The following is a 12,984-nucleotide window of genomic DNA, read 5'->3' as shown; positions in this document are numbered from 1 at the left end:
GAAATATATTTATGTTTGTGGTTGTAATGTGACAAAATATGGAAAAGTTCAAGGGGTATGAATACTTTTGCAAACCACTGTATTTTATTATGCGCACAAACTGCCAATAATGAACGAACGCACACAGCGTGACGCAAATGCCCTGAGACAATCATTATGATTTGGGATGGCTCCAGGTTGGCACCTCTGAAATTGGTACTGAAAAGTCCTTGAAAGGTCCTTGAATTTGATGTTGACCAAGGTGTGGGAGCTCTGGTTGTAGCAGTGGACTGAAAGCCTTTAACACAAAACAGTTTTGTGCATTAATGCTGTTCAACATTTCCATTCAGGGACTATTCTCCCAGAACTGAATACGAGCAAAAGTGGAGAGGGGCTCGTAGTCCAGAAAGGAGTCGGGCTAAGAGCCGGGGACGAAGCAGGAGTCCGAGTCCTGACCGGAGTCGAGCCAAGAGCAGGGGACGGAGCAAGAGCCGACCCCGAGGCCAGAGCCGGAGCCCAGATCGCAGTCGGGCTAAGAGTCGGGGGCGGAGCAAGAGCCGTCATCGCAGTAGATCTAAATCCAAGTCCAGATCTAGATCCCGGGGGAGGAGCAGAGGAAGGAGTCGTGGGCGGGGCCAGCATCGCAGTAAGAGCCGCAGCTGCAGTTCTAGCAGCAGCTCGCACCCCAACTCGCCCTTCAGTGGTAAATTCTTTAAAGAACTGGAGGTTGCCCGACGTAGGAAGGAGCTGGAGGAACTTCTGACCCAACCTACCAAATCCATTCTGAAGAAACGCAACAGTTATGATGACTCACCATCCGTAAAGGTAAGACTGCATCTTTATTTCCTTTGAAGAATACTGGCCCTGAGCTGAATCTATAAGACCAGGGGTTGATACCGGACCCCTGATCATGGTACTAGACATGATCTTGTTACTGGACCAAAGTCATGTACCAGCTGAACCTGAGTCATCAGTTCTTCCGAATCAATGAAGTCTTGATATGTAATTGCCATCGTTTGTGATTTGTAAACTATTTTTTTGCAGAGCTCTGACTCACCTCGGGATGCGCACAGCTCCACCATGTCTCACATGGCTGACCAGCTCCTGCAGGCTGTTAGGAGCACCGACCCACATGCTGTGGCCTCCATGCTGTCAGAACTCCAGTCCGACGTGCACATGGCTCAGCGTCCCGGCCTCAGTGCAGAGATCAAAGAAATCCTGGCCTTGCTTGGGGGGGTGCCACCTGCGGGTGGGTCTCAGCAGAAAGCTCAAGAAGAGATTGATGATGAGGAGAAGTTTTTGTACGGTGATTTAGAAGAAGCTAACCCTCAACCAGAGCCTGTTCGACACCACAGCCTGGACTTGTATGGGGATGTAACAGAGGATTCGTTGTATTCAGAGCCCCCAGCACAGAGAGCTGCCATTCCTCAGATCTATGACTGTCCCCCACCTGTTAAACCATATATTCAGGTCACACCTACTGTGAGTGAGGTGGACAGGTTCATGAGCCGACCCACAACCAGCTCCAACCAGAACATTACAGTCCAGACATCAAAACCCATTCTTCCATCAGGAACAGAGCCATTGTCGGAGAATGAACTCCAGGCAAAGGAGGAGTATGACAAAATCCAGGACCTTCTAAAGACCATCGGTCTGGACCTGGGAGTGACTGAAATTAGCAAGATGGCCGCCAGGACCAAAGAGCGCCTCCAGGGAACCAAGCAGCCTCCAAAGACTCCAACACGCCGGCACCGATACTCCTCTGGCAGCTCAGACAGCAGTGGGCATTCTTGGGGTCGCAAGAGGAAAAGCCACAGCAGCAGTTCAAGCAGCAGCAGGAGTCGCAGCCGTGAGCAGGGTGGCAAGATGGGGGACAGATGGAGCAGTGACAATGATGAGCACAACAAGAATATAGCCCCACCCAAAACCCCCAAAGAACCTGACGCAAAGAAAGCAACAAGCAACTGGGATGATGTGCCACCGCTGCAGCCTCAGACCACCGACCCTGCAGCCATCACACCTCACACTGGGATGCCAATCCCCACCTACCCCCCCACACAGGTCCACAGCATGATGCCCCCTACCTACCCCCCTCCGGGGTACAGCCAGTACGGCAACTACATGCCCTACATGCATCAGCAGTGGCCTCCCATGTACCTACCCCCTAGCATGGCCCCACCTCCTCAGAGCACTGTCAGTGACTTTCCTCCAACTCAACCTTACAGTCAAGCCTGTGAAAAGCCAGCCCCTGAAGCTGGGGTCAAAGGTGAGTTTATAATAAGACAAACGACAGAGGAAGAACAAAAACTGCAAAAATGGCAAGGCTAAATATGCAGTGAACCCAGCAAAACTACACAACTGATACAGCAAAACCAGAAACATGGCATGTTAATGTTAACCAAGACATGACATCAAACATGACCCAGCAGCAATGTACACAACTTGGCAAAATGCAAAAAGGACATGGTAACAACAATGCCACTGAGTAAAACATGTACTCCTGACACATCTAACATGACATGGCAAAAATATAAACCCAACATTGCAAAAACAGTCCAGAAAGCAGACATTTCATACAGCAAAACCACAAACATGACTATAATAATTTCACAACTGTGACACCAAATACAACAGAACAATGTCACAAACATGCCATGGAAAAAACACAAACATGACACATTAAAATCTTTAATTGACTTAAAAAACAAAACAGGAAGAACTACAGATATGACAATAAAACAGCAAACATGACATGGCATTATCAAAAGTAACAGTAAAAATGACCTGACACAGGAAAACCAGATACATTGTAATATCACAGTTATGACGAGGCAAAAACTGCAAACATTACACAGCTAAATCACAAACATAACAGTGTAAAAACAAACCTGACATGTCAAAAACGCAAATGTCAGGGCACTTCCAAAAACATGATACGACAAAATTAGCTGTTTTTTATTATTTTTTAAATGAAAAACTGTAAATAAAACTTGGCAAAAATGGGTTCATGAGACAGCAAAACCAGAAATATAACATTGATGTATCACAACTGTAGTACAGCAAATGTGATGTGGGAATGTCACAAATATCACATTATAAATACACATATTACAAAATGTCTAATCACAACATAAAAAACATAACTAAAGGTTGATGTGAGTTATCCAAGGCTGATGCTGGTACCAGTTTCTGGAAATCATTACCGATAATGGCCCTAATATAGATTTTTCTTTTCTTTTTGTTAACCTGTATTTGTAATTTTCAAAACATACCAATAATCGTTTATCATGAAAGAAGCTGCTACTGGGGGAAAACGTGGCACATCCACCCATTCTGAGCCTGAAAATATTTTACAAATTTGTGCACAAATTTATTAAAGGGCCAATATTCAGTGTTTCTCAGGCATATATTTAAATACTATACCAAAATAAAGTATCTATGTCACCTTTATGTTATTAAAATGCTGTTTTTATGTTTAAATAGAAAATAAACTTATCTTCTCATCACTTCCTCTTCTAAACACCTTGAAATTGGCCTCTGTCTCTTTAAGAACCACCTTCTGCTTCTGTCCCGTCCCATTACCAGTCGGTCAGGGGGGTGGGGGCTATGATGCAGTTTACTTGTCATCTGAAAATACATTTCCTCAAAGGTGTTTTTAATCTGAAAACAGCTTCACTGAGTGAGAAGTGGTGGATCTCAGCAGACAGCTTAAGTTTCACTTTCACTTTGTTTTTTTACTGTCGAGAGCCTGCAGGAGTCATGGGGGTGGGTAGTGGGGAGGTGTGCTCTGTGATGAGGAAGTTCAGCTTAAAGACACGTCCCAGAGGTGTTTCTGGTACCAAAAGGTGTTTCTGGTACCAAAAGGTGTTTCTGGTCCCAAAAGGTGTTTCTGGTCCCAGAGGTGTTTCTGGTACCAAAAGGTGTTTCTGGTACCAAAAGGTGTTTCTGGTACCAAAAGGTGTTTCTGGTCCCCACCTGTCGTTTTGCTCCTCAGCATGGCTTCATAAAAACACTGCAGGATTTCTCAAACATGATGAATGAGTCAGAGCAAGGCTTTGATGTTTTTATGAGAGTATAACATTATAACATGATATAAAACTCTAAAAAGTAGATTTTTACATGATATTGGCCCTTTAACAAAATGACTGTAAACTGAGAGGAACTCAGGTGTTTGGTAGAACATAGATCTATATTTAATAGTTTAACAGTCAGTGGAGAATTTTCATGATGTTGATGATTTAAATTTTAAAATCTTTCGGATGAGGCTGTTCCATTCAACATGGCTCAGCTCATGGTGGACTGGCAAAGTCCCAGTCGGTCTGCCAGCTTCCTCTGGAATGCCACTGAGCAACACAGCAGCTGGTTCTAGTCAGCGTAACAACACAATTCAAAAACTGATTTAAAGTTTGAAGTCTCTACTCTTGACTCGAGAGTCTCAATCTGCTATACATGGAGATTAGCAATCTCAAAGTGGCCATTCAGAATAAAAATGTGTAAACACCCCACTCGGATTATTCTGAAATGATTCAGCTCGATCAGAATGAATTTGTAATCTGAATGAGAGAGGTGGTAATCTGAACGACATGCATGTAAACACTTAATTTGATCATTTTATTCTGATTGTGGAAACTGACCTGTCTGCGCCGTCTTCTGACGTTGGTCCACCAGTTTCTGCTCTTTTGTGGAGGGAGGGACAGCAGTGCTGTAGTTTCTAGCAGAACAGAACCTTTCCTCCTGTTCTCTCATTCAATAAATACGGAAGATAAACAGCATGCATTGCTTTGACAAAAATATAAAATAAAATCTGCACATCACCTGTATCTCAACCAGGGAGTGCAGTAAAGTCTCTGCTGTTATTAAAACCTGTCGCAGGTCCATTCTGGAAGCTCAGAAGACGTTTGTTTATGTTCATCACAGAAGAATCGATTTTCATTGATCCGTTGTTGCAGCCCTACTAATACGGCTTAAAGGGGACCTATTATACAAAATTCACCTTTTAAAGGTTTTTTTACTCAACTTTCGGTATGTACTTCTTTAAAAAACAGTCCTAGGACCAAAAAATGCACCCAGGGGCATATTTACTGTAAGTAAATGTATTTTTAATGTATATTAATGACAAGTTTTATACTTCCGTCATTTTGTGATGTCACAAGCCGTACGACAACCCACCAGAACCTGTGTTCAGCCCCTTACCTAACAACCCCCGGGTGAGACTCCTCCTCAGTATAAAAAGTTGTCACGGTGTTGTTGTGTAATGTGCAGCTCATTTCACAACAAGCCTCCAACAGGGCAGTGGGTAGAGTGTTGGACCAGAGAGTGGCATGGACACAATTATTTATTTTCGTTCATTATGAACACATTTTCTCATGTAGCTCTATTGTTTATCTTATTAAAGCCTTGTTAAAGCCTATTTGTTTGAGTTTCTGAGGTATTTTGACCACTGCTGCTCCCTGCTCTGGTAACAGCATGCAGAGTGAGCACAGAGCAGAGGAGAGGTTGTACAACGGAGCTTCTGCTATTATTAGCCATGCTAACGTAAACGCTGGCTTTGGAGGGCGGAGTTAATGTCAACAGATTTTTGGAGGGTGGAGTTAATGTCAACAGATTTTTGGAGGGCGGAGTTAATGTCAACAGATTTTTGGAGGGCGTTACCAACAGAGCTCATTAACATAAACAGCTCTTCTGAACAGAAGTCAGAGCAGGCAGAACTAGAAAATGGGAAATTTTATTATCTGAGAATTATTTTGTGCATTAAATTGAATGAACATGGTCTGGATAGCCCACAGACATACCATAAACATTTCTACGACCCATAACTGGTCTTCTTTAATCCATTCCTGTTATAGGTATTTTTGGCATCCCTTTGCACGTTCCTTTGTCTATCTGCGTACATGGGGGTGTATAGTTTATCATGTGTGTCTGGTCTGAACAATAATAGTTTACACATCATTAAGTTTCCCAAAATCACTTCTAAGTGTCACCAGTGGAACCAGAACCACAGAAACGTGCGTATGCCAGCCATGAAGTTGGCGTGGCACTGCGCACGTTTTCATGCTCGTTTCACTCTTGAACCAACCTCTGGATACATCAGAGGTTTTGCGTGGAAAAAGGCGAATGCAAGCTTTTTGTGCTTACGCACCGTTGATACATGAGGTCCCTGGATGCCCTCAGAAGACAACAGTGGTGGATGATGGCAGAATAATTTCCATGGTGAAGACACACTTCTTCACAACAGCCAACCAAGTGAACAACTCTCTCCAGGAGGAAGGCTTATCAATATCCAAATCTACCACAAAGAGAAGACAAAGTAAATACAGAGGGTTCACTGCAAGCACTCAGAAGTCTCAAGAACAAAAAGGCTCAATTGGACTTTGCTAAAAAAAACGGTAAAAAAGCAGCAGAGTTCTGGAAGAACATTCTTTGAACAGATGAAACCAAGATCAACCTCTGCCAGAATGATGGACAGAGAAAAGTCTGAAGGTGTGGAACAGCTCCTGATCCAAAGAAACCACATCATGTGTACAACACAATGTGTCTGGGCATGTCTGCCCGTGGCACTGCGTCACTAGTGTTTATCGATTATGTGACACATGAGAGAAGCAGCCGGATGAATTCTGAGGTATTCAGAGTAGGGATGCACCGATCCACAGTATTTCACTTCAAATCAAAAACTGATACCATTCTGACACTTGCTGACATAGCATATTGTGTAGGTGGCTATTTTTAGTCAACTTGAGCAGCGCTATTGTGTAAATGCGACATGACAATAAAAGCACATTTTCACATTAGTATAAAACAACACATCTATCTTTGAGTTTGAGTGATTGGTCGCTCTCACCTGTCAAAGATTCCTGGCCATTTTTTGCATCTACAAACAGGAAGTTATACAAGTCAAATTGAACTAAGAGCAAATCAGCCTTTAAGTGTTGATTGTTGTTGATTATCTGTGTTTTCAGGTATGGCTACAAGTGTTTCTCAAGACAAAGAGCAACAACAGAGCAAGGAAAGAAGAGTTTCTGAAGAGGAGAACAACGAGAGCGAGAAACAAAAGGTTTCACCTGCTCCACACTTTACATTCTGTTTCTATCTTCTTGCTGTCGTGCATGTCTACCATAGACAGTTAAAGTGTAACCATCCCCTCTCCCCCCGTGACAGTACAACCCCACAGTGAGCAGTGCCAAGAGACACTGAGGGGCACGGCAAGCATGGGGTTGAGGGAACGTGACAGCTAGCTTAATTTGAAAAGCTAGCATTTCTAAAAACAGGTGTAGGGTGGTCTAGATGCATAAAATGTGCTGAAAATAGCCTTTATTAAAGTTTCACAAATCACAAACTTGGTTTTAACATTTCTGCTGTAAGTGTAGAACAATCCAATACAGGTTTGATATGTCTTGAGTATTTTAGTTTTTAATCTAGAGCAGATTAAAGATGCTCAAGGTAATGAAAAATAAATTGGAATCGCCCTTTAGCCATTTCCTGAATCAGCAGCTTCAGCTTCTTGGTGCTCAGTATTAGACTGATGGTGAGCAACAGCTTCACTCACAGGATTATTCAACAACAAACAGATTTATTACTGAGGTGAAGAAGATTTAGTAACTGATTACCTAAATGTTAGATCCAGTCTTATATTTTATGCTTTCTGATCCCAGCGGCCGTAAGGTTTAAAACAGAATGAGTGTGTGTTCTTGCTGTAGCATAAACAAAACTTATGTTCTGACGTGTAAGTTAACACCTCCACCTCCTTGTCAGATCAAGCCAATAGTTCAAGGCGCTGACTCAATGCAATGCATGAAACTGGTGCTGCAATGGAAGACTGAATGTGTCCAGTTTCTGAGTGTTAAAGTGATGTTAGCAGCATCGTTGCTAACACAGGCTAATGTTTAAAGCAGTAACAAATTTTCATCGCAATACTCGCTACAGGGCAGCTGTGACGTAGACATGAACCAAGCTGTACCGTTTTAACCAATAGTGTTGGTCAGGGATGACATTACGAGAATTTCCAGGAATCCCCAAAGTCCTGGATGTCGGACAAATTTTGCAGCGGACGGCGTACATCTTGCCTGAACCCACAGCTTTATTTCATGTAAACGTAAATGAAGATGACGTTCCAGGTGCCAAAATTGAGTATGATTGTTTATAGGGATGCAGCAACTCAACTAAAGCATTGGCTACAATGTAGAGGACTGCTAAGTCCAGCAGCCGCATGAATTTATAAAAAGGTAAGTGTTTTGTTCCTGCATTGTTATCTGGCATTAGCTGTTAGCAAGCTATGTTGTGTGCCCAAGAAAAATGCATGAATTAGTATTAATATTTAAAAAAAATACATGACCAGGAAGCAGATGTAAGTGCTAAAACAGACAGTTTGAAAACAAAGAAAAAAAGTGTTTGGTTCTGACACGAAAGAATAAGGCAGGAAAAAGACAGAATGGATGGACGAACCTGTTCTGGGACAGCAGTTGCTGGTTTGGTGTCAGGGTGCTTTATCGGTCTGTTTCCTCCAACAAAGTGTTTAGAACAGATGTAGGAACTTCACACATTTTTCCTTTCGAAGGCAACACGGCCACAGAGTCGAGTCCAACGATCTCATTTCTCTCCCTAAGTAATCGGCTTTGAAAACGGCAACAACCAAATGCCTTGCATATGAGGCTTGTCAGCATACGGGGTGTCACCACTGCAAGTCCCGTCTCAACAATGCTTTACTGATGCCATATTTAGCTCTTTGTTTGTGGTGCAAACCATGACTTCTGCACTGGACTCAACTGTAGCTGCAGTTCAGTTTGACTGACATCCTGGGACTTGCTGATGTCACATGTTGAGCAGGGAGCTATTTTAGTAACTCTGACCAACGCTATAGGAAAATTCAGCTGCTGTAGCACCGTTCAACCCATAGAGGGCAGTACTAAAATGATTTGAGAAAAAATAGGGTAGAATTTAACAAATTTACTCAAATGTCAAAATTGGCACAGGAATATAAAGATAATACTCTTAAAGCACAATTTAGATAGTTTATCTGCACCCAAAAAAAACAGTTGTTTTGGGGTTTAGTTACTCCTTTTTCCATGTTGCAAATATGTCTATATTCTTTTTGGGTCATATTTTTTAACCAGTTCAGATTTCTATGATGTTTTCTGAACCATTATGTCACAGTATTTACATGTGAACTGCAGTTTTGTCATCTTAATTCTCCTCTTGCTCGGGGTCAGACTCTGACTCCAGCACATATAGCTAGATGGACAAGTCTTCTCTTGTTCCCCTTTGTTTTTGAATTGGTGTTTGTGCACTGTTGATATGGAGCTTTACACCACCTACTTCCCCACCCGATCATGGTGTCCAATTCAAAAATACTTTATTGATCCCAAAGGTAATTATAATTGTTATAATTTTATTGTAAACTACCCTGTTGCTGTGGTTATGCATCATAACAAAGAGCAAAATTTTAAAGAATTGGCAAAAATCAATCCAGCTGTACTGTATTCAAAAACAAAAAACAGCCACCGAAAAAACATAAATTAGCTTTCTTTTAGGCATAATGTAACTGATTACAACTAAATGTATTTGAAAAATGGACATTTAAACCAGAGAAAAATGAGAACTATGCCTTTTAAAAAGAAACGGCACCTAAAATTATCTGGGGTGTTGTTTTTGCTGTTTTTATTTGAAATAAGCATTTTTTCTGTCTTTGGCTGAAACGTTTGATGACCAAACCTAGTTTTGTGGTGTTGGTTCTGCTGGGTTAAATGAGCGTGTCTGTGTGTTCTGTTCAGGTTCTGGAGGAGCGGGAGAGTATGAAGAAGGAGCGGGAGGTCAGGATGAAGAAGAAAGAGTATCTGATGAAAGAGCTGGAGCGACTCAGGAAGCAACAGGGTAAGTTTCATCAGGTCTCTCTCAGGACTTTGACCTCGTATCATTTTGTTCTGTTTCATGAAGATCATGTCACTGTGTTGACATATCTACATCCACATCACTTCTGCCTGGCCTTCAGAGGAACAGAACATGCTTTTGCCCCTTTTTGCTTCTTCAAGCTCTTTTTTCACCTTCCATTCGAAACTAAAGGGATTATGGGTTTGGCCAACTGGTCTCTGAATGCAAGAGACACTATTTTTCCCACACTTGGAACGAGGGGAACGTGGCTGTCTGGGTGGAACGGTTGCTGCTGGACTTGTCTGACTCCTGGGGCTGGAATCTGATGTGCCAGCACCACTTTCCATCGAAGACATGGAAAATCTATATATAATATAATTGGATTATGATAACTGGATTCCTGCTGATCGGCGGAGGAGGGTTCCAGATTTATCGAAAAGTGAAAGCGGCCCGGACAGTGGATCTGGTCTTTGAGGAGCTGTTGGGCGCACTTGAAGGATTCTGCTGGGCTGGTAGCACACAGACTCTCAGCTGGGGGACAAATTTGCAAACTGGATGTGGTTCTGACGAGGATCACATCTCAGGAGCGACACTTCGACATGTTTGGATTCATCTGGGTGAGCTTGAGACGGTGATAGGCGAGGAAGACCCCAAATTCGGCTTTGTTTTTGTTTTGTTTTTGTTTTTTTCGCCACTTCAGAGTTGCAGTTAAGGCACTTCAAAAGCAGCAGAAATTTCAAGGCTGCTTTGTTTCCAAAACAATTGGTTTATCCATCTGGCTCCCAGCAGCATAGCTTTGATGGCAGTGTTTATCCCAAGCTGACTTGTTCTCTCGCGGGTTGTTTAACTCAACTTTACTTTTGTGTATTTCAAGCTGTTGTTGAAGGTAGCACAACTGTGTTTGCTGCATGATTGGTTTCATCTGTTCCCCCATGTTTGTCATGTATGTCTTCTTGAATGTGTTTAACTGCCCCCTCCCCCTTCCCTGATTGTACAGCACCTTGTGAATATATTTCTGTGAAAGGCACTATATAAATAAAACTTTACTTACTAACTACATGTTTCCAGGTGAGCTGATGAGGAAGAAGCGCCGGGAGAAAGATGGCCACAAAGACCCCCTGCTCCAAGAGATTGGCCGTCTGCAGGAGGAGGTCATGACTCAGATCTCAAGCCTTCGCAAGGAGCACGAGGCTGCTGAGAAAAAACGCAGCGAAATTGAGAAGGTGGCGCTCATACTCGGTCTTAAGTCATCAGATATGCCCAGCCGAACCAGCAAGCAACCCAAAGTTCAGGAGGTTGAGCCACATCAAGCAAAGAAGAAAGAAGACTTGGAGAGAAACCCAGAGGGGCAGGAACCGTCCAGCAGCTCAGCAGTAAAGGTACAACTCCTGTTGAGGAGATAACAGAGGGTTACTGTCAGAAGCATAGCTAGGGTCCGTTTATGGTTTTGATTCCTGCACAGAACCGCTATCATTAAGTCTGCTAAAGTGGTTCAGGTCCCTGCACAAAATAAGTACCATCGGGAGGTTATAGTTCCTGCACAGAACCTTGGTCATTAGAACTGGAGAACCTGACCAGTCACGTGATAACAGCTTAGAGTTAACTAGGCTTGGGCGGTATGAAGGTATTTTGTTATACCACGATATCAAAATATGGTCACAGTGAATAAAAATTACAACCGTGTGAGTCACGTTAGGTGAAGTGACAAATTTCTACAAGGCTGCTATTAAAACTGGGAACACCCTATGACATTACTGACACGTGTTCTCACCACCATAATTCATTTAGAAAAGAAATCGGGAGTGGAGACACTAAGCATGGTAAAAAAAATAACTAGAGAATTACATTTCCTGCGAAAACGCTTGTGTGGATGCCTTTTGATGAAAACTAGCTGAACATGTTTAATAGCAAAAGTATTATTGTAAGTTAAACTTGGAAATCTGAAAGAAGCAAAAAAGGCAGAAAATCAGTAATAAGGAGCAAAGATATAGCTGAATTAGCATAAAAAGCTAAATGCTAAAGTAGCTGAATAAAGCAGAAAACAACTGTAAGAAGCATAAATAACTCAAAATAGCAAAAAGAAGCAAAAAAGTAAAAGTTAGCAAAAGAATAACAGAAAAGGACAGACATATAGCTAAAATACTTGAAAAAAGCTAAAATTTGCAACAACAAAAAAGGTAGCTAAAATTGTCACAAGGAATTTAATAAGAGCAAAACCATAAGATATTGTGTAAGGTTCTGTAAAGATTTAGAAACATTATGAAGAAATTTAAGGATGTTGAGAAAAACTCCATTTCCAATTAGAAAAAGTAGCCGAAATAGCTTTGGCTACAATTATGGAACATTTTTGAGGCTTCAAATGTGAAAGAGGTTACTCTCAGCTACCAGTACATAAGTTTTCATGTCAATATCTCAAACAGTGGCTGAGGAAAAGGCCTTTAAAACTAGCTTTGGTGGCCATCTTGGTTTTTTTTTGGCTGCTATTTTTGATAGAGCTAAGTCTTAGCTGTGATATATTAATTTTTAGCTCAATATATCAAAAATTGGCCAAATTCAATTAATTTGAACTAACTTTAGCTAATATCAGCTTAATATTGGCTAAAATTACAGCAAATAGCTGAATATTGCAGAAAGAAACTGTAGGAAACATAAATGGCACAAAGTAGAAGAATTACAAAAAATAGTGAATAGTAGAGAAAAAGCAGAAACAAGCAGAATTATGGCTAATGTAGCTGCAAAAAGTTAAAATTAGCATAAGAATAAGCTGAAGGTAGCACCCTCAAGTTGAAAGTAGCACCCAGATGATGAAATGGTAGTAAAAAAAATCAAAACTTTCAGAAAAAAAAACAGAAAAATTACTTGAAAAATGATCATTTGTATTAAAATATCTAAAACAGACGAAGCTTTCAGTAAAATAGCTACAACCTAGCTGGAAGTTCTTTAATTAGTATAAGGAAGCATAAGAAACACAGGTTTGCTGAATTTAGCAGAAAAAAGTTGCAATAGCTACAAAAATAACGTGTTTAGCTTAAAAAAGCTAACTTTTGCTAATACCAGCTAAACATGCAGCAAATAGCTGATATAGCAGTTCGACGCGATGAGGCGCAAATCGCTGAAGTTAGAAAATCTGAACTTTTGCAGCTC

The 12,984-nt window shown here is 41.6% G+C and overlaps 1 protein-coding gene across 1 annotated transcript in view; it reads left to right on the top strand.

Annotated features, from left to right (window-relative positions):
- znf318 (zinc finger protein 318) overlaps positions 1-12,984 on the top strand; it is a gene marked incomplete in the record, with an annotated part of 37,609 nt that overhangs the window by 10,216 nt on the left and 14,409 nt on the right. Inside the window, 5 exon segments of the mRNA XM_014027337.1 lie at positions 330-804; positions 1,024-2,245; positions 6,936-7,030; positions 9,744-9,843; positions 10,909-11,219. Of these exon segments, the coding sequence (XP_013882791.1) occupies positions 330-804; positions 1,024-2,245; positions 6,936-7,030; positions 9,744-9,843; positions 10,909-11,219 (2,203 nt within the window).

The sequence above is a fragment of the Austrofundulus limnaeus genome, unplaced genomic scaffold, assembly GCF_001266775.1.
Source record: "Austrofundulus limnaeus strain Quisiro unplaced genomic scaffold, Austrofundulus_limnaeus-1.0 Scaffold638, whole genome shotgun sequence".
Lineage (NCBI taxonomy): Eukaryota > Metazoa > Chordata > Actinopteri > Cyprinodontiformes > Rivulidae > Austrofundulus > Austrofundulus limnaeus.
This window is presented reverse-complemented; position numbering and strand designations above follow the sequence as displayed.